The following is a 22,410-nucleotide window of genomic DNA, read 5'->3' as shown; positions in this document are numbered from 1 at the left end:
TGACTCCATGGGTCCTTCCTGCTGCCATGAGGTGGCTGGACTCGAGAGGCTGAGCCTCAGCTCCACCTCAAGGCCTGGGCATCCTCAATGCTACATTTTCCTCTGTCCTCAGCCAACACCTATGAGGTCCAGGTGATCACAGGGAATGTGCCCAAGGCTGGCACCGATGCCAACGTCTATCTGACCATCTACGGTGAGGAGTATGGCGACACAGGCGAGCGGCCCCTGAAGAAGTCAGACAAGTCCAACAAGTTTGAGCAGGGACAGGTAGAGTGTGGACTTTCTGGTCCTTGGGCAGGGTGCTGATTCCCGGGACTATCCCTACCACCCCTCGCCCACAGCACAATATCCAACAGGGTGCTTTGTTCAGTCCACCCAGATGTAATGGGGGTGGCTCCTCTGTAAGCACCAATGCTTTGTGGTGGGAAATATAAGAGAGCCCCAGAGAGGGGGCGTTGAGCCTCATGATCCCATGGGAACTAACCAGAGGTAGTGTAGGTAACAGAAGCTCAGGTGCTGAGTGGCTGGAGCAGGGGTTTGGAGGAAGAAGTGCCGATGGTGCTTTGGAGGAAACATGGTGGGAAGGAGAGCTGTACACTGGGCTATGGCGGGTGAGTGTGGTATAGATGTCTATGGATGACCCTGAGAGGTGCTCCCCGAGGGCGAGACCACAGGACAAAGACGTGGGGTGGAAATGTGGAAGGCCAGCTCGAGACCGTGAATCTTCCTGCTGTGCTGTACTAATGCTGAGCCAGGGTGGATGCTGCCTCTGGGAAACTTGACGAGCCCAATGAACGGGGGTAGGGCATGAGGGCCTTGAAAGAAAGTCGAGAAGTCTGGACCATGTGTCCTGCTGGGGGGGGGAGTCATGAAGGCTTTCGAGCATTGAAAGAAATGCACACAAGCCCCTCTTCCAGGTATAGTGAGAAAAGCACAAAAAATCCAGCTGTCATCTTTGTCCTTCAAAGTTTTACAGTATCCTCTGGCTGAAAGGCCATCCTGTCTCACCTTTCTTATCCCTGCCCCTGATCTCAAAGCCATGTTCCCTCATCTACACAGAAGAAGAAAAGAAAGAAACCAAACCCATGAAAGTACTCATGGGTTCCTCTGATTTACTTCAAAGGCTGCTTTTTCTTCCCACACACCCTTGCTATGACTTGAGGATTAGGGCTTATTCACGTTTTGATAGTTTTCTTTAAAAATTACATCCACTATGTTCCTAGATAGGAAGAAACCTGCTAGAGAGGGTGTCACGGGCCCGCATGCTGGATGAAATAGGCATACAGCCTTGTATGGTAGATAATAATACTGTGTCAATGTTAGAGTTCCTGAATTTGGTAATTGGCCCGTGATTATACAAGAATCACCCATTCTTGGGAAAAGCCATGCCGAAGAATTTAGAGGTGAGGAATCCCAGTATCTGTCATTTACTTTTAAGTGATTCAGAAAAAAATAGACAATGAGCAAAAAAGAAAGACAGGGCAAGCAAACACAAAATCTAGGTGAAGGGCATGAAGAATTTCATTGTGCTGTTTCTGCAAGTTTCCTGTAGACTTGAAATGTTTTTCATTATAAAGAGTTCAAAAAGTTACAGCCAAGAAGAATCCCTTCACTTATAGGGCCTAAGGCGGCCTCGTGCAGTATATGGACATATGGTCTACACGTCTTCCCACCTACAGGGTGAGCAAGTGCAAGTCTCCTGTTCTTGCAGATTACTTTGGATTTACACTTTGAATTATGTAAATCACTTTGGATTTGTACTTTGGCTCATCACAGGTGCTTAGTCAGAATGTGTGGTTGAAGGGGTTTATGCACACAGGTGCACACATAGCGTGGGGTTTCCATGCATGCCCAATGACAGCCCCCACACCCACACACAGACACGCACACATCCCATTACACCAGTGTGGGTGACCAGCCAGCCTGCTTTCTCTCTGCCCCTCAGTCACCTTCATGGCCCTCCCGCTCCTCCCTCTATCCTCTGGGACACAGTGAGAGTGGGACGACTCCTGGTGGGGTTGAAAAACCAACAGTGCAGACCTTACTGCCGGTCAACTGGCTGCGTTTTCCAGAGCTGGCCCCAGGCTGCCCCAGGTGCTTGGAGGGCGAGGCTGATGGCGAGACTGTGTGTGTGGTAGAGGCACCGTGTGTGTGTGTGTGTGCGCGCGCGTGCACACGCGTGTGCGCATGCATGCGCGGAGGGACCTGCCAGCCCTCTGAGTACTTCCTTGGCCCTTCCCAGACTGACACCTTCACCATCTATGCTATTGATCTGGGCGCTCTGACCAAGATTCGGATTCGCCATGACAACTCAGGCAACAGGCCAGGCTGGTTCCTGGACAGAATAGACATCACAGACATGAACAATGAGATCACGTGAGTGGGCTTGAGGGGAGGGAGGGAAGGCCATGCCTGCCTCTGAGACAGTTCTGGAAAGAGGTCTGAGAGTGAGGATGGGGTGGCTGGGTGACCTTTGCCTCTCTTTCTTCCTCCCCCTGGTCCCCTGGAGCTACTGCCCTCTCAGGTGCCAGTCTGGTAGGGCCTCCTGTCAGTTCTTAAGATCCATCAGTTCAGAAGGTCACATTTCCTGTCCTTTCCAGTCCCCATACCCAGACGTAGTCCCTCCTCAACTATGAAGTGGCTTCCAGTACCATTGTTTTAATGTTCTAGACCAGGATTAGTAAGCAAACTTTTTCTGTAAAGGCCAGAGAGTAAATGTTTTAAGCTTTGGGGCCATGTGTCTCTGTCACAGTCAATCTACCTGTCTTGGCAGTGGGGAAGCAGCCATAGGTGATACCTAAATGGATGATGTGGCCGTGTTCCAATGAAACTTTATTCATGAACACTGAAACTTGAATGTCATGTAATTTTCACATGTCACAAAATAATGCGTTCCTTAGGTTTTTTTCAACACTTTAAAAAAGTAAAATTCATGCTCAGCTTATGGGAGGTACATAAACAGGTGAGTGGGCCACATTTGGGCCACAGGCTATAGTGTACTGACCCCTGCTCAATATTCCCAGCTACCACCAGGATCTAGGTTGGGAAGAGGATATTGTACTCCTGACAGGTGAAGGAATCATGCCCCAAGTTGGTGAAGCCAATTCATGCCAGAGCCAAGACCTGAACTCCAGATCACCAATGATGAATCTGCTGTGTTTCTACTATTAGGCCCCATTGCCTCTTGAGCACAAAGGGCCAAGGGACAATAGACATGAAAGAAGGTCCCAGGTATGATAGGGAGGTAGAGAGGGTAAGGAGGTAAAGAGGAAAGCAGGCAAGATCCTGAGTGGGTTGTGGAGCCACTGAAGGCCTGCCAGTGCTTGGAATATAGTGTGTGCCCAATAAATAAATATGAGTTGACTCCACTTCTTGGTCTACAATCTGATCTCTTGGAGAATGCCCTCTTCTTGGGTTCCCGTCTGTGCAGGGCAGGGGGTGATGGGGCTCTCCCCATCTCCCACCTCCACTCTACCCCACCAGCCCAAGAGATTGCCTCAGATGAGGACTCTAAGGCACACCTCATGCATAGCCTGTGACATGGTTTTCCATTGAGGTCATTGTGACGGCACACAAGGGCAGTGGGACAACCCCATGGCTGGAAACCAGGGTCCCGAGCTTCAGTAAGTCCCGTGCCAGAAATTTGCCAGTCACCCTGAACAACTTGCACCATCTTTATGGACTTTAATCTGCTTTTCTGATAAATGGGCTTAATGATGTCAACCCAACTTATTTTCAAGATGTTCTGAAAATCTAAGGCATTTAAGCTTGAAAAAGATAAAGTGCCATCAAAAACATAAGTAAAAGGAATGAACCAAACATCCTTGACTTCCCCTTGCATCTTGGTCAGGGTTAGTTAACTCTGTTCCACTGGTTTGATGTTTCTGGGCCAGCCCACCAATTTTTAAATTATTGTAGCCTTATCATCTATTTTAGTTTCTGTCAGTACTTGTCCTCTTCCATTATTCTTTTAAAATATTAGCTTTTCTTACCTTTTCAAATCAAGACATTAAGTGATTTGGAAAAAAAATCCTGTTGGAACTTTGATTGTTATGCCATTAAATGTATGTGTGGAGAATTGCATATTTAGAATATTAAGTGCTGCCCCCAGGTATGCTTTTCCATTTATCCAAGTGTTCCTTCTAGTTTCTCAGCAATGCTTTACAATTTTCTACTGTCTTATTAAGTTTATGCCCAAATATTTTGTATTTTTACCACTTCTCATTACTCATCTTCTTCCCTCTGTCTCTTTTTCTTCCCCCTTCCACTCCTGGCTCCCTCATCTCTTCCTCCTCCCTCACCATCCTGTCCTGTTAGTGTGACTTAGACTCCAAGTATCCATCTTCCCCAGTCTTTTTCAGAGGCTCATTCCTGGCCCCATGCTGCATCACAGACCTCCTGTGTCTATAGCAGTACAGCCCACAGGGGCGTGTTCCTCCTCTGCTCAACAACCTGCTGTAAGAGCCACAGTACTTCCAGGGGCCTTCCCCATGCCTCCTCCTTAACTCTTTGTCCTGGTCTCCCTTTTGTTCACTCCTTACTGTTCCTTGAACCTAACAGCCATGGTCTCACCTCAGGGCCTTTACATGTGGCTATCCCCTCTCTCTGGTACTCCTTCCCACAGTGGCTCACCCTCATACTTTCTCTAGGTAAGGTCCCTCCTCAGGTGTCATCTGCTTGGCTCCATCCCATCTCCCACCTTGGAACTTTTATTTCTTTTCTTTTGTTTCTTTTTCTACACCTCACTTATCATTTGACCTATCATCAACTGTAGTATTTTGTCATTGTGCCTCTTCTCAATACAGAATATAAGGTCCCTGCCTAAGCTAATGACTTCATCTGTTTTGTTCCCTACAATAATCCCCCCCCCAGTACCTAGAAGGGGGCCTGGCACACAATAGGCATAGCATAAATACTTCCTAAGTCAACTAATGAATAAAAATTAAGTTTGATGTATTGATTGATTTATTCATTCATTCAGCAAACACATAGCATGCCAAGTGCTGAGAGTCAGGAGGCTGGTTCCAACTCTGCCCTTAAAGAGCAGAAAACTCTGTGATGGTCTGGGAAGCAGATGTTTTAGGTTCAATTCCTGGCTTTTTCTCTCTTTATTTGTGTGGCCTTGGGGGGGGGGGCCTCTGAGCCTTGGTTGTTCCATCCATACAATGGGTATAATAAAACACCCTCACAAAGTTGTCACGTGGACTAACCAAGGTGATCCATGTAAGGGCCCAGCACGATGCCTGACACCCAGCAAAAGGCATCGTGGGCTTTTCTCCCTTGGCAATATGAATCCAGTAGGTCCCACGTGTAGAAATGGCTTCAGCTAGGAAGGAATGGCCATGATGTGTGGGATTATGAAGGCGATCATGAAGCAGTGGGACTGGACTGCAAGGCAGAGCGAGGTGGCGGCTGTCTTAAGGTGGTGCCCCCAAATGCCGATGGGGGAGGAAGGAGAGGAACTTTGTGGTGGGGTTTCAAGGTGCTCTTCTGTCTGAGGGGGCATTTCAGATAGGCCTTCACAAACCTTGATGCTCGGTGCTTGGAACAAAGGATACCAAAACAGCTGAATAGTGTGATGTGGGGGCCACAGGGCACGTACAGCAAGTGGTGAGCAATCCTATCCAGCTGGTGCATGAGGGACATGGAGGGATGGAAAACAGGATGAGAACATTGGAAAGGTGGCTGGGGGTGGGAAATGCTGCTCCAAAGCCACACTGGGGAGCTTGAGAACATAAGCTCCTGGTGGGCCAACTCTCCTGGAGAACCTGCTGAGGCCAAGGCAGGAGGACTGAGAGAAGGAACAAGGTGTCAGCTACTGTCAGGCATCCGTGGAGATTTTGGCCTGGGCAGTGGGATTAGAGAGGATGTGACCTCCTGCCACCACTGTAAGGTCACCCAGGCAGGATTCAGTGTGTTCAGGGCTCCAATGTCCTCACATGGATGGCACTCAGCAGAGTCTCAGCAGGTCCATGCTTAGCCCTTCTGGCCACCAAGACTGCCTTCTCTGGAGAACAACTGAGCCTGAAGCATGCAGAAAGAGAAGATAGGAGGAGGCGTGCAGAGGTGGATGGATCTGCAATTCAAATTGCTAAAAAGGAGAGTACTCTTTTTCTTCAAATGGAGAGTACTTGAGGTCCTCTCTAGGAGTCTGAAGCTGGTCTGAGGCAGTCAACATGCTGCTGGGGTGTGTGATCTCCCATGGATTGACTGGGGCTCCAGACACAGGCTCATCCTCTCATGGAAGGACCTTTCTGGTTTCTTGGGCTATGAGTAGATGGTGAAGTTGGGGACATGTATGTTTGGACTCCTGCCTCCTCTAGCCTGGAGGCCCCACCCCTGGCCACTTTGACAGTTTAAAGAAGTGTCAGATTGATTGATAGCACCCAGCTCCTCTCCTTTACTCTTCTCGGGTAGTTCCTAGAGCCTTGGGTTGGCTTTAGGGTACCACATTCTAAGGAGAATGTCGGAAAAAAAGAAAATGCATCTTCCAGGAAAGGATGATGGTTGATTCAGAAACAGAGTTATTGCAAGAATTTGAAGGAGGGAATGAGAACATTTCGCCTGGGTAGGAGACAACACCTTTCAATTCTATTGATATTTATGGTTTCCGGTGTATTCCAGGGACTGTAAACACAGCAGTGAGGAGGAGAACCTAAGCTCAGGGGATTGTGGTTAGCCTAAGGTGGGGAGACAGATAAATATATGATCCCTGGACAAATTCGTCCATTCTCATCACTTCAGTGACCTCATTATTGAGAATAATGCCCATATTTGGTGTCTCCAGTTGTATTAGTCAGAATAGTCTAGGTTCTGCTGAATAACAAATAGCCCTAAAATGTCAGTGGCTTAACACAGCAGAAGCCGATCTCTTGGGAGCTTGGGTGGGTCAGTCAGTTAAGTGTCTGCCTTCAGCTCAGGTCATGATCCTAGGGTCCTGGGATCAAGCCCGTGTCAGGCTCCCTGCTTAGCAGGAAATCTTCTCCCTCTCCTTCTGCGCCCCCGCCTCCATGCTTGTGCTCTCTCTCTTTCTCTCTCTCAAATAAATTAAATCTTTAAAAAAAAAAAGAAGTTTATTTCTTGCTCATACTGCATGTCCAGGACAGGGTATTGGAGAACTTTGCTCAATGTAATTACTCAGGGACCCAGGCTGATGGAAGTGTTTCCTCAACATATGTTTCCAAGGTCATCCTTTTAGTGGGAAAAGGTATGAAAAATCACACACTGACTCTTAAAGATTCCTGACAGCCCAGAGATTCTAAGTAGATTAGCCAGGACTTAAAAAATCCAAAGTCCTTCTAATATCCAAAGCTACGAACCTCTGATGTTTGGATTTCAGAACACGTGACAGAAATAGTGGGATTTAGGATTTTACCCCCGTATGTTGTCTTGAACTAGCACATCTTTGTCAAGTCATTCACTCATTGGCTTTGCTACTTTCTCACCCCTTTCTTACCCTACTTTCATACCCCTGGACTTGTTGATTAAGTGACATTGTGTCATATTTTCCTTCCTCCTTTAATACTTTAGATGCCTTTTTGATCTGCAACAAAAGCGAATGCACTCAAGTTCAAAGAGGAAGAGGCAAATGCTACAAGTTAGGAATATATTTAGTGTCCTGAGTTTTGTCCACATTTAGTCTAATTATGTTATGCTTTCTCTGCTTGTCTTCAGCCCTAAGACATAGGCTCCCATTTTGACTGTGGACTTGAGGAGCCCATAAGATTCTTAAAGACAGATGCTATTAGATGGGCTTTCCAGAGACAGTTGAACAAAAAACTTGTTGGACTTTTTCCCTTTACATTTCACCTAGAGGTGTTACCTGGAACCCCTCACTCCTCCAGGGACCTTGGAATGTTGAGACAGGAGACCACACAGATGATTTTACCTGGCCTTCTTGGTGGTAGAACTCAGGGCCTAGGGGTCTGCAGCTTTTTAGGGGAAGAGCAGGGACACAAACCCTGAATTTCTAAGTTCTGGATTCATGCTCTTGTGGCCATGCCACTCCACCAGTATCACCTGCTGACCTACTTGACATGGTCCAGCCCTTGTTCACAAAATGGAGAGGTCCATACAAAATTATATACATTTTAAACCTTAAGCTTTTCAGTCTTAATGTTTTTACATTTGATTGAAACCTGTACTTTGAGTGATCCCAAGATTTGCTTCAAAAATCAGTTTAAACCTCCTTCTCACCCAAGCCCTTCCCTTCCTTCCAGTGCCCTTGCTTAAGCAGGGTGCTGAGCATACCTGGCCAGTGCACCTTCCCACCGCTTTTCTCTTTTGCTCCTTCAAAATTCCTGGCAACTCCCCTCCCCAGTACCCAGAGACCTGGTTGAGCAGGATTTATTCCTGTGGGAGGAAGGGGTAGGGGAATCCTACAATAAATCTTCTGTGGGTACTTTTTGGCACCATGGGATAGAGGCTAAAGGCCCAGCCCCTGCTGTGGCTCTGCCCACCCAGGGAGATGAATCTGAGACAAGAGCTGGGATGAAATGCTGCCACTCTGGCCATGCTCAGCCACCCAGCTGACTGGCTTTGAGGTCCCAGTACAGGTACCTCAGGGACAGTGGACAGGGCGCTCCCTGAAAGCCAGCCTCTGCTTCCCTGCACTTGCGTGTGCTTGGCAGGCGTGGGCAGGCGTGTGCCATACTCCTTGGGTCTATCTGACTTGTTTCTCTCCCACAATAAGTCTCCCACTCCTTCTTTGTGTCTCTTTCTCCCTCTGTCCTTGTTCTGTTTCAACTTCCCACTCTCATTGTCTTTGCCTCTGCCCCAACCCCACTCCTTTCTTTATTTCTGTCTCTCCTTTAATTGGCCATAATTTAGAGCTAAAGCCTATTATTCATAAGTTATTTGGTTGAATAAAAATGTAACTTTCTCGTTCATAATTTAAAGACCGGGAAGTGGAACAATATGCATTTTTCACTTAAACATTAATTAAACTGCAATTTAGGCTACATCACCCTTAGTTGAGCTCCTCCCTCCCTTTGACCCTCTAACATGTTGGCGCTGGGAAGCTATAATGTTTATAGGGGAACTTGGGGCTCTGAGGTGAGACGCTCAGCCCATACTACTTCCTCTTTTCCAGACTGACTAGTCCCTGAATGCATCTTCAGCATCCAGACTGGTGGGAAGGGGTGGAGTTGGGGTGGAATGGCCTCAGTTTACAGATGGACTGGCCGCATTCTCTGACCCTCTAGGTTGTTCTGGGAGCTTGGGCACCCGGGGAGAGCCGTCCAGGCACAGGCTCTGGAGATCCCACGCATGGGCAGAGGAGAAACAAAGGGAAGTACAATAATAAGAATAACAACAGCAGTACTATTAGCAAATTCTTACTGAGAGCCAGGCATTTTTATAGGCACTTTAAAATGTTTAGCTCACATAATCCTCATAACAACTGAAGAAGCAATATGATCCTCATTTTACAGAATGGTAAACTGAAGCAGAGGAGGGTTGCCGGATAAACTACAGAATGGCCAGTTAAATCTGAAGGGATGTTATACTTAGGCTAAAACCTTATTCACTGCTTCTCTGGAATTCAGATTTAACTGGGAGACCTGTGATTTTATTGGCTAAATCTGGCAATCCTAACACAGAGAGGCAAAGAAACTTGCTCAAGGTCATATAACTGTAAGTGGCAGAGCCAGGAGTCAAACCCAGTATGGCTGTAGAGGCGGATCCTTAATTACCCCATGTTGCGATCTCTGTCATCCCTGGTCCCCCCTTCCCTTTGTCTAGGTATCCCCACTTCAATGGGCTCAGCCTCTACACTGAAGGATCTAACTTGGGCCTTCCTTCCCTAGGTGGTGCCAGCTGCCTGCTGTGCCACCTCCTTAGCCACACTCTGTACCTTTCAGAAGCATAATTGGGTTACCATTCCATGAAAATTCATTTATTCAGCCCTTAGGTATTAAACACCTACTATGTACAATATTCTCTGCTAAAGTAGCTTTTAGCTTTGCTATCAGGTTCATTCTAGAAAAGGCTGGTATAGTCCCTGGAAGCTCTTCTTCTAGATACCTCCGATGTGACCCTGAGAGAAAGTTTGATATGCTCTAGGCACTGTGACACAGCCGTTTTCAATGGGGTGTCTTCAGACTATGTTCCCATGTTTGTTGTCTGCTCCAGGCAAGTGACTCTAATGGGGTGATCCCCAGGCTAGGTAGGATGGGAGGGCCATGCGTTTGGGGAAGGGGAGGAAGGCCCCTGAGAGCCTCTCATTTTGCAGCCCAGCACTGCTCCTTCATGAGATGCTCCTTTGTTGTTGTTGTTGTTGTTAACTTTCTTTTTTTTTTTACATTTTTTATTTAAATTCAATTTTCCAACATATAGTCTAACACCCAGTGCTCATCCCATCACGTGCCCTCCTCAGTACTCATCACCCAGTTACCCCATCCTCTCCCCCCTTCTGCAACCCTTTGTTTTTTCCCAAAGTTAGGAGTCTCTCATGGTTTGTCTCCCTCTCTAATTTTTCCCCACTCAGAGACCTTTCTAAAGAGACATTCCCAACCTTTCCTCATTCTCCACCCCACAGGTACTACTTTCCATGCCAACGCTGGCTGGCAGTGGAGGAGGATGATGGCCAGCTGTCCCGGGAGCTGTTGCCAGTGGACGAGTCCTATGTGCTGCCAAGCGAGGATGAGGAGGGTGGGGGTGGTGGTGACAACAACCCCCTTGACAACCTGGCCCTGGAGCAGAAAGGTTTCCTAAGCTAGAGCTGGTTTCTTCCCTCCAGCATCCCTCCCTTCTGCCTCTCCTCCATCCCAGGTTTCCATCTTCCCTTCCCCTGTGGGCTCCGGGCAACTCCTTCCCTGGCAATGTACTGCTTTCTCCTTGCTCCATGGCAAGAGTGGGGAGGTGACAAGACATGTCCCAACATGTCTAGCATAGGTCTGAGTGTAAAATACATGGCTTAGCATGGAGTTACTGTCAGAAATGGAGTGGAATAGAATGGAATGAACTAGGATAGGAGAAGATAGGATAGGCTAGAATAGAATAGTTGTGGCTGGCTCTGATTTGGTTTTGTGTCCTCCCCTCCAGGCACATTATAAGCTCTCAATACATTTTTGTCAAGGGAAAGAATGAACTTTCAAGGACTCCCTTGAAACTCGCATCCCTAAAACTCTTCCCAACCAAGAGGAGTCAGACCAGGCTTCCGGCTGATGAGCTCAATTCTCTCCTAAGCATCCTGCAACTCTATTGATTCAGAGCTTCCTGTGTGAGCTGGAGGTGGGGGAGAGAGACCTCATCTCTGCCTTGAGGAAGTTTCCAGACTAAAGGCAACTGCAAAAAACACATGCTGCAAATAAATTTATTTGAATTTGTTTTTCCCTCCTCCCTCTGTGGGAAGGGCAATTTACCACTCACTTCTCCACACTCCTCTCCCGGCAGACAAATCTACCACATTCTCAGTGACCGTAAAGACTGGAGACAAGAAGAATGCAGGCACAGATGCCAATGTCTTCATCACACTCTTCGGCACACAAGACAACACTGGTAAGAAAGCAACGCAAGGCTGAAGCTCACCCACATTCCTTCCCAAGGAGACTAGGAGATTCAACAGAACTTTCCAAGGAAATCCTGGTCATGCCTCTCTTTTTCTCTCTTTAAAAAATTTCTTCTTGAGAATTCCTCTTTACTGTTCTTACTTTATTTTATTGTGGGAAGTACACTTACCATGGGATCTATCTTCTTAACAAATTTTAGATGTATAATGAATGCATCCCTGTTGACTGAATACAGATTGTAGAGCAGATCTCTGTAGCTCATTACTCTTACCAAAGTGAAAATGTGCTGGTTGACTAATAACTCCCTACCTTCTCCTTTCCCTAGTTCCTGGTAACCACCATCCCATTTTATGAATTTGACTATTTTGGATGCTTTGTATAAGTGGAATCATGCTATATTTGTTTTTCTGTGTCTGCCTTATTTCACTCAGTGAAATGTCTTCGAGGACCATCCACATTGATACATGTTAGAGAATTTCCTTCTTTTTTAGGGCTGAATAGTGTTCCACTGTATGCATATATCACATTTTTAAAAATCTGCCCATCAATTAATAGACACTCAGAATTTCCCCACAGTGCTATAATGAACATGGTCATGCTAATATCTTTTCAAGATCTTGGTTTCAGTTCTTTTGGATATATACCCAGAAGTGGGATTGCTGGATCATATGGTAGTTCTATTTTTAATTTTTTTTAGGATTTTTCATACTGTTTTCCATAGCAACTACACCATTTTGCATTCCCACCAACTGTGTACAAGGGTTCCAGTTTCTTCACATCCTCACCAGCTGTTGCCTTTTGATTTTTTATGGTAGCCATCCAAACAGGTGTGAGGTGAGATCTCATTGTGGTTTTGATTTGCATTTCCCTGGTGCTTGGTGACAGTGAACATTTTGTTTGTATACTGTGGGCCATTTGTATGTCTTTGGAGAAATGTTTATTTAAGTCTTTAGCCCATTTTTATTTTATTTTATTTCATTTTTAAAAGATCTTATTTATTGATTCATGAAACACACACACACACACACACACAGATAGAGAGAGAGGCAGAGACATAGGCAGAGAGAGAAGCGGGCTCCATGAAGGGAGCCCAATGTGGGACTCTATCCTAGGACTCCAGGATCACACCCTGAGCCAAAGGCAGATGCCCAACCACTGAGCCACCCAGGCGTCCCTTTAGCCCATTTTAAAAGTTAGGTTATTAGTTTTTTGTTATGGAGTTGTAAGATATTTTTTAAGGAACCCCCCATCAGATATATGGTTTGCAAATATTTTCACCCATCCTATAGGTTGCCTTTTCATTCTGTTGATTATTTTCTTTGCTGTGCAGAAGCTTTTCAGTTTGATGCAACCCCACTTCTTTATTTTAATTTTTGTTGCCTAATACTTTTGAGATCATATCCATGAAACCATTGCCAAGACCAATGTCACGGAGTTTTCCCCCATGTTTTCTTCTACAAGTTTTACAGTTTCAGGTCTTATGTTTAAATCTACAATCCATTTTGAGTTGGTTTTTGTGTATGGTGAAAGATAAGGACCCACATTCATTCTTTTACATGTAGATTTCCAGTTTTCTCAGCACAGTTGATGGAAGAGACTGACCTTTTCCTGTTGTGTATGCATGTCTCACACTTTTGACAGATTGCATACAACCAGCCCTATTGGGGGGCCAATTCCTTTTTTCTTAAAAATCTCCATGTGAGGGATACCTGGGTCCTTCAGTTAGTTAGCATCCAACTGTTGATTTTGGCTCAGGTCATGATCTGAGGATCCTAGGTTCAAGTCCCATGTTGGCCTCCAAGCTCAGCAGGGACCATGAGGATTCTCTTTCTCTCACCCTCTGCTCTTCCCCTTACTCACGCACGTACCCCCCGCCAAATAAATCTTAAAAAAAAAAAAACTCCATGTGAGGTGACTTGTCTACCTGGATTGTGAACTTTGGTTCCTTTAGAGATTCCTTCTAAATCTTACTAAGTCAGTCCTACTATACTCCAGGGGGCAGAGAGCCCTCTGTCATCTTTCCTGTCCTCATTGCTATGTCTACCACTCTAGAAGTATTTGGAAGCCATATGAATCATCTTCCCTTCAGCATCCTCTCCTTAGGCAATGGTGCCTGATCCTATAGTCATTCTTTCTCTAGGCCTTTCTGAAACTTTTCAGCATTTTCTGTGTCCTTCCTGGAGGCATCACTCTCTTTACCTTTTGAGACCATAATGAAGGACCTCCCGGTCCAAACAGTGACTGGTCTGTTCTCCGTGACTTCTGCCAGCTTTATCCTGTTCAAGGGTCCCCCTGGAACTCCAGGGAGCAAGGGGAGAGTGATTTTGTCACTGGCTTTCTCCCCATGTGGAGAAACATGAGGAGGATGGAAGCAGAGCTGACACTAACTTAGGGCCCTACCACTTTCTCCTGGATGGTCTTGAATAAGACCTCTTGATGTGTTTCCTGTCCTTGAGATACAAATTAAAAATAAAAATACATACCTTGAAGACTAATTACAAATCTCAATAAAATGACACCCCCCCAAATTGCCAAATGTATAAAAGTGCCTGGTGGATAGAACTTGCACGATCTAAATTTTGTGAAATTTAGAAAAATTTGGTCATTACAAGGAGGGACTAAGGGGACAGTCAGAATAGATTTGAAGGTCTCAGGACCAGCCAGTCACATGAGGGTCTTTTGGTTGGCAGGAATGACCCTCCTGAAATCCTCCAAGACCAACAGTGACAAGTTTGAAAGGGACAGCATTGAAATCTTCACAGTGGAGACGCTGGACCTGGGAGATCTGTGGAAAGTCAGGATTGGTCATGACAACACAGGTCTGGTTTCCCACTCCCTCTGTTTTCTGCTAAGAATATAAGGACCATAGACAGGTCCCTGTGGGTTTCTGGGAAAGAATGTGCAAGAAACTTGGATGTCATCTGCCTTCCATGATGACAGTTTCCTCAGTCCCTTCAGCCCAGTGGAGCCCTGGCTGCATGCAGAGATCCTAGTCTATTTGGCCTGGGCTGGGGCCTGGACACCAGTGATTTCCCCAAACCCCTATCCTCAGTTATTTCATTGTGTAGCCACATTTGAGAATCCTCTATCTAGCTCAGTGGTACTCCAACTTTAGTGAGCAACAGAATCATCTTGGGGAGTTGTTAAACATAGGTTTCTGGGCCCCACCCACACAGGCATTGATTCAGTAGGTTTAGGGTGGGGGCTGAGCATTTATATTTCTCACACATGATGCTAGGACTGCTGGACTCCATTTTGAGAACGACTGATCTAGTCAATTCTTTCCAGAACCCACTGACACTACTGCCAAAGTTTGTTCTCTCTTAGTAAAGAAGGACTTTTTTTTTTTTTTTTGGTCTTTTAACTAAGTATTTTAAACCTAAGGAAGGAGGCCCTGTTGCTGGCCTCTGGGATGCAGAAACAAAATTCTCTGCTCAGCTCCCATTTCCTTCATTAAACCTGATCACTCATCTTTCTGGAGAAGACCATCACTCCTTCACAAATTTCCCTTCCCTTCTTGTACCACACACAGAGGCCAGGGAGCTCAGAGTGTCTTCCTTGTTCCTGGGTGAAATTATGAAATCCTTGTTAACACAGGCTCTCTTTGGCATCTCTGAGTTCCCTATTTAGAGAGTCTTCCACCCTGGACAGTATGCTAGCTGTCACCTCCTGTCACCTCCTCCCCAGGCTCCTTTGCTCTTGCTAATTTCACTGACAGCAGCCTGGAGTGTGATCTAGCTTCAGCTGGGTATACATCTGAACAAGAAGCATTTTAGCAAAGCCTCTCAGTGACAGGAAAGGCATGCGCATGGTATAGCTATAGACGTCAACCACAGGGCGGGAAAGAATGTGTGGAGTCCCTGAAGTTGCCCACAGCAAGCCATCTCTGGGGAGCTCCTTGGTGGGTTCTGTGTCTCCTTCTCTCCAGGCAAAGCTCCAGGCTGGTTTGTAGACTGGGTAGAGGTGGACGCCCCATCCCTTGGGAAGTGCATGACTTTCCCCTGTGGCCGCTGGCTGGCAAAGAATGAAGACGACGGAGCCATCGTCAGGGACCTCTTCCACGCAGAGCTTCAGACAAGGCTGTACACACCATGTAGGAAGCATACACGGCAAGGCTGGCCCTCTTCCCAAACCCCGTCACCCACTATCTCAACTTGGTCACCCACTATCTCAACTTGGTCCTGGTCCCTCCTCCAGCCCTTCCCTGGGCCAGGCTCATCTTGGAGATTTGGGTCTCTCACTCCTCTCTCTCCCTGGGCCTTCTGTGGGCTATGGGCAGTGTCCTGGGTCCAGGGTAAGGAAATAGGAGCTTAGACCAACTTCTACCCCAAAGCAGCTGGTAACAACATGCAGCAAGCCTCTCTGGTGCTTGATTTCCTTGTAAGACCCAAAAGGAAAGAAAGATAAAAGTCTAACTGAGAAGTCATTATCAGCCCCATTGCCAATCTTCAGCCCGGTTGGTAACAGGACAAAGAAATCACTCTTACCAGACTTTATTCTGATGGCGGCCGGGGGGGGGGGGGGTGGCGGGGGGAGAAAGAACTTGAAAAGATGATAAATGTGATTCTTTTCACCCAATTAAAGAAATGGAGGCAGGGGAACAATTTGGTAAAATTCCAACATTTCCTCTCCAGTGTCATCAGAAAGTATATATTCAATGTTTATGAATATGTAGGTACGTACTAGGTGCTGGGAATCAAACTGAATTCAACCAAACTATAAACATCTGTCTGAATATGCTCATATTAGAACCAAACCCACAGAATACAATTTTTTCTAAACAAATAATTAGTTATACCAAAAGATTTCCCCCCAAACATCTCATAATTACAAAGTATGAATGAGTAATGAATTTTTTTTTTGCCTGAAGCAATTAAACTGGAAAAGACTCAATCCATCAAGATATTTTCTGGTCCAAAGCCTGAAATAAAGTGACATTTCCCTCTAGCAAAATCTCTGCACATACAAAACAAACCCTGGATCCTGCCACTGCCCCAAGGAGCCGCCTTCAGTCTAGGACACATATTTACCCGGCAGATGTACGCAGAACTGGCAGCAGGACTGCGTGAGACTCTTCGAAACAAAAGTAGCTGTTTCTCCCTTCATGCCCTAGGACAGGCCTTGCTCTGAATTTGTATGGCCTGATCTTGGGTATATTCAGTTCTAGGCTGATACTACAACAAGCCCATTTGCTCTTGTCTTAGACTCACATTTACAAAGAAAAAAAAATACAGAAGAGGCTTCCTTTCCACCTGGGAGAGCTATGGAGGCAGCTTCAGAGTACAGGTCTCACCAGGCAGGTGCATGGAAGGGAGTATCTACTGCTCAGAACCTATTTTCTTATTTGGGAGAGATCTTGAGGGCCCACATCCAGGGAGCTCCAGGTACTGCGGAGATGCAGTCCCAGGAGAGGTGGCTGGGCGTCATTCTCAGGGGCCTAGAAGGCTTAGACCTAGATTCAGTAGTTCGGCAAGGCTTCCCAATATATGTGAAACCAGAAGAATAGAACAAGATGGCTCTGCTTCCAGACCATCTGAAATGTGCTGCCTATACAAGTAGAGGTCCATTAGGAAGAGGACCACTGTGATGATGTGAGTGTATAGGCTCCACACAGCGTGGAGCCCTGCAGGTCAGATTCATGCCATGTCAGGGCTGAGAGGCACCTTAACCCTTAGCCTGTGTTCTGAGGATTGCTGGTATCAAAGAGGGTGTCTCAGTGTCGCTAGTGGAAAAGGAGAAGGGATGAGAGAGAACAGTTTCCCAGTTCATACCATCCAGAGCAGCTCCTCAGCTTTAAAAAGTCAAATTTTTTTCTGAACATTCGTCCTAAAGGTATTTCAAAGAACTGCACAGAAATATTCCACTGAAAATTAATTTCGGTTAAACCATCTGAAAACCATAGATTCTGTTAAGCCCTCTCATTTTACAAAGAAAAAGGCCCAGAGAAGTACATCCATTTGTCCAAGGACACACAGCTTCTCAATGGCAGAGACAGAAATAGACCAGGAAACACTCTGAGGCCAGGCCTAGACCAACGAGGGCTGAAAGTGGACTATTCCCACACAGATATTTCTAGGGCTTCTCCCACTGCCAGCTAGTCTCAGGAAAGCTCAAGTCCATTGCAATCTTCTCTGCTCAAGGCCTCCTGGGCCTTAGACCATGGAGACACCCAAGAGGGCTTAAAAGAAGTTGCATCCATTATTACAGTGGCCTGCGTTTCCTCTTAACCTTGGTCAGGGCCCTGTCCAGGCCACTGTGGGAATGGTGATCACCTCCCTGGGCAATTAGGTCCTGGGACTTGTAGGTAGAAGCAGTACTCACGTCCAGTTCATGATAACTGCACCCCTAGAGGTTGACTACACTGGATTTAGGGGTCAGACAAGCCAGGGCTCAAGTTGCAGTTCTACCTCTGACCAGCCGTATGACTTGAGGCAAGTTATTTTACCTCTGAGCCTTGCTTTTCTCATCTCTGAAGAAAAGTATAATATCTCCTCCACAGGTCATTGTGAAGGTTACAGATGAGGAAGGTAGGATGCTTAGTAGAGAGTCTGGCATGAGGCGAGTACTCCATGAATGGCAATTACCATTATTATAGGCCTCACAACTACAATTCTACAGCAGAGTAGCCATCATCATAAACATCATCATAAATGAAAGGACAACTCATTTGCTTTGCAGCAAATTTGGAGAAGGTTGGGGCCACCTGTGAGAAGGTGACTTTTAATGTGATTTCTTTCAAGGTTGAGACCACAGAATAGGGTAGCTTTCTGCTTAAACTGTTTCTCTGGGTTTTTAACATATTTTTTTTATTATTTCGACTTTGAGTATATATACATTTATATATATGTATGCAACAAATAAGTGTCACAAAAAATCTTTACCCTCATTATGTGTAATGTCCCCATAGATGATATTTTTTATTCAATTCTTTTCAATTGAATATATTGAATAGAAAATATCATATTTTTTTTAAATAGTGGTGCCTACCCACTAAACTTATTTTACAACCTGCTAATGGATCTCAATCTGTAGTTAGTGACACATTCTTTTAAACTGCTGGTCTCAAGCTCCAGTGTGAAGTCTGAGTTAAATATTTAGATGACTAGAAATCATCCTGTAGAGAATCTAGGGAGAGATTGGGAATCTGTGTGTTTAATAAGCACCCAAAGAGTTGCTGAGGTGAAGGATCCTCAGCCCACACAGTGGGCAATGCTGGTCTCTACCCATGCTGGCGGCTGCCCACAAGGAAGCTGCTTGCCAACTGTACTGATGAGTCAGCCTCCCTTTTAAGGAGTCCACAAGGTCACCCCTCTTCCCCAGCATCCGACCCAGCAAGGGCCAAGTACATTATGGAGGGTTTGGGAGGGCAGACTAGTGTGGAGCAAGTGACGGCAGGAAGAGGAAGGATTCTCACCCTGTAGACCGCTGACCCAATTGGTCCATTGCTCTCTGAAATATAACCCTCCTGTTTATAGTGTCTATAGCTAAGGATCATGGTGAGGACACATTACAGAAGAGGAAACCAAGGCTCCTAAGTGACTTGCCCAGGTCACACAGAATGTCATGGTAGAGCCCGTGTTTTCAGCCAAACTGCTGTACTAGCTCTGTGATGTAAGAGGCACGGAGACCCTGGTCCTTGGTGACAGGGGCTGTCTGTGGGCAGTAGGCATGACAGGACACTGCCTCTCCCCTCCCCCTGCCTGCGGTTGCTAAGAAACCATGTGAGGGTCTAGGTCCCTGGACAGCAGCTCCTGGTGATGGGGCCCCAGGGCAGTGGTGCCAGTGAAAAGCTTGATCTTGCCCACATTTGTTTTCTGTTCTCACCTCCCCTCTGACTTCACCCCCGTCCACCACCCTCAGTTGTCCCTTACGAGATCATCCTGTACACCAGCGATGTCTTCGCTGCTGGGACAGATGCCAACATCTTCATCGTCATCTATGGCTGTGACGCGGTGTGCACCCAGCAGAAGTACCTTTGCACCAATAAGAGGGAGCAAAAGCTGTTCTTTGAAAGGAAGTCAGCCTCCCGCTTCATTATGGAGGTACCTGGGCTCAGCAGACTGTGGGGGGAGCTGGGACTGGGAGGTAGAGGGGGGCATCAGAAGATCGGGGAAGAAGAGGCCTGCGTCCAGAGGCACCCTGATGGCTGCTGTTAGTAAAGAAGCCAGGCAGTACATCCAGCCTCACTGGGCCTCACTCGGTACATCTGAGTAGCCAGGAGGATGGGACACCTCACCTGCCCCACCAGGACTAGTATCAGGAACTAAGGTGACAATGAGTGGACAGGGTTTGGGGAGACTAGAGGCATAATTCCCTTTCCACTGGGACCATCTCCAGTGCTAGCAACAACACACACATATCCATGGGGAGGGCCTGGCTTCAGACATCCCATATATTCTCCCCAGCTCCCCTGCTAGCCTAGGGGTTTGCTTGTTCCATGCTTACTATAGGTGTAGGTCATAGCACCTTGACATCTCACTGTCTTTCCTGTGCACTCCACCATGTGCTAGGTTGGGTGGGAGAGACAAGAGAAGGGGGGCACCCAGACTCTGCCTGCAAGGGGCTTGCAGTCCAGGTGGAGGACCCCAGACTTTCACATAAGGCTAACAGAGAGAGTCTGGTCATCCTTAGAATAACTGATCCTGTGGGTATGAAGGCTCAGTCATAGGGCTCTATCCATTAACTCATTCAACCCCCCATAGCAACTCTGGTTTGTAGTTATTCCTGTTTAAAGATAGGGAAAGTGAGGACGGAGTGCTGAGTAGCTTGCATAAATTCACACAGCTAGACTGTAATGGAAGCAGGATTCAGACCCAGGAGAACTGGCTCAGAATACGTGCTCTTAGCCCCTGCAGAACATGAGCCCATGGCATTGAGGGCAAGTAAGGGATTGACTGAACATGTGATGGGTATTCAGAGAAAGAAGGCTCCTTGGATGTGGTGGCTTTGAACTGGACTGAATGCGACTATAAGCAGGGGAAGGCATTCCTAGCAAGGGGAACATTGTGGCCAAGGGCCAGAGGTTTTGGTTTTTGGTTTGAAGCGTGTGGTTTGAAGTTTGGCCAGAGGGACAGCAGGAGGGTGACAGAACGGATAGGGGACTGGCTGAAGCAAGACTTAGAGGGGACAGCTCTGAAGGAAAAGAGCTAGATGTCTCAGGAGTCTGGACGCATCAGATAGCAGAGACCTTTGGAGAAATGTCCCTTATCTTCTGATGGGAAACAAAGTCCAGAGCCCCTTTCTTCTCCCCCGGCCAGTGTCTTTGTTGGGGGACTCCCTGCTCCCTCCCCACCTTCTCTGGGAGCAGTCAGCACTTGTGGGAAGGTTGCCACCTTGGTGGAGTCTTTACTGGGGAAAATTCAAGGGTGATTCATTTATCCACACAAAGCAACAGCTCACCCACTCGAGATGGCCTGGTACATGAGTCATCCCAGCCTGACGCTGTTAGTGGTGGTGGTGGGGCTATGATTACACCTCAGCGTGACTTCCATGGAGTTTTATCAATGAGGTGCCCACTAATCAGCAGCTATAATTTGCCAGTAATTTGTTGCTAAGTTTTTTCTTTTTTCCTTTTCAAATCTATCTGGCTATTGGAGGAATGTGAGAGTCTCGAAACAAATGAAAAAAGCTTCGTGTCCCTGCCTCTCCCTGTCTCTTTTCTGACTGATCTCCAGGTGAGACAGAGAGCGCAGGATGGCAGGCACATAAGCTCAAGTTCTAGGCACATAAGCTCTGGCTCAGACACGAGCTCATGAGCAAGCCACTCCCCCCTTCGTGGCTTTGCCCTAAGACACGGGGAGTGGCTGGGAGAATGGTAATAATAACTAATATTTGTTCCGCACCTGCCTTGTGTTGGCCCTGTTCTGAGCACTTGAAGTAGATCAATTCATGGAGTCTTCATCACCATCACAAGAGTTGGTGGTATGATTATCCTTTCTTACAGCTGCAATGGCAGGTTAAGAAACTTGCTCAGGACATGATAATTAACAAAGGGCAGAGCCAAGATTTGAGCTCAAGCAGTTCAATTCCAGAACCTTGTCTTTCACCTCTTGGGAGAATATTGGGTTTCCTCTGATTCTGGGGCTCTCATGAAGGCCCACCATCCATGGCTAGCAGTCCCCTAGTGACCTCCTTGCTCACTGAGGGTCACAACAGAGATGGTCACCCTGACATGGCATGCATAACTGAGTGGCTAGATGGCTGAGGCTCCAGAAGGACCCTTGAACAGCAGGTCCACACATCTCGAACCTCAGAGGTGGGATGGGGAAGGAGGAGAAGAGGCACTTGCGCAGAGGGAGAGGCAGGTGAATCTTCACTGCTCAAAGCAGCTGGCAGCTCAGTGTCCTCAGGTGGACCTTCTGTGGGCCAAAAGTTTTCTCCATAGCTTCTGTGCCTCTCCCATCATGAGAGAATGAGGCCTCATTAAAAATGTCCAGAGCACTAATATCAGCCTGAAGTCGCCCATCTGTGTTTCATGATCAGACTGCCCCTTGGGGGCTCACTGGGGACACCACTACACCACTCCTAGGGTGCAGCGAGGGTGAGCTGGCCAGTAAAGAGCAGGATGGGGGGACAGTGATGCAAGCAGCAGAAGGCACGGTAGCTATAGCATCCTTTTTAATTCTCATAACTTGCAACAATGTGGTGCCCTGCGGGTTACCCAGAAGGAGAGAATGGTTGACATAAAGAACCATGGCTGGGATCTTAGACCTAGAAGTGACCTCTGAGGGCTACTCTGCTCATGCTTCTGCCTTCAATTGAGGAAGACATTGTTCTCCCCCATTTTATAGATGGTTGAGGAAGACACTGGAAGAGCAAGTGCCTTGCCTCAGATTGCAGGGGTTGTAGGTGGCAGAGCTGTGGCTACAACTGGGAAGGATGAGGGTGGGGATGACAGCAG

The 22,410-nt window shown here is 46.9% G+C and overlaps 1 protein-coding gene across 2 annotated transcripts in view; it reads left to right on the top strand.

The window, feature by feature from the left end:
• Positions 1 to 22,410, top strand: part of LOXHD1 (lipoxygenase homology PLAT domains 1) — a 167,089-nt gene that overhangs the window by 97,414 nt on the left and 47,265 nt on the right. Inside the window, exons 20-26 of one of the 2 annotated variants that reach the window (XM_072829473.1) lie at positions 113 to 267; positions 2,243 to 2,376; positions 10,538 to 10,704; positions 11,395 to 11,499; positions 14,201 to 14,329; positions 15,439 to 15,603; positions 19,371 to 19,552. In XM_072829473.1, coding sequence (XP_072685574.1) covers positions 113 to 267; positions 2,243 to 2,376; positions 10,538 to 10,704; positions 11,395 to 11,499; positions 14,201 to 14,329; positions 15,439 to 15,603; positions 19,371 to 19,552 — 1,037 coding nt within the window. Of the gene's footprint in view, positions 1 to 112; positions 268 to 2,242; positions 2,377 to 3,595; positions 3,852 to 10,537; positions 10,705 to 11,394; positions 11,500 to 14,200; positions 14,330 to 15,438; positions 15,604 to 19,370; positions 19,553 to 22,410 lie in introns of those variants that run through there. The other variant, XM_072829470.1, reaches the window with a different exon arrangement.

Source organism: Canis lupus, chromosome 6 (genome assembly GCF_048164855.1).
Source record: "Canis lupus baileyi chromosome 6, mCanLup2.hap1, whole genome shotgun sequence".
Lineage (NCBI taxonomy): Eukaryota > Metazoa > Chordata > Mammalia > Carnivora > Canidae > Canis > Canis lupus.
The sequence above is the reverse complement of the archived record's forward strand: the minus strand, read 5'-3'. Positions and strand labels throughout refer to the sequence as shown.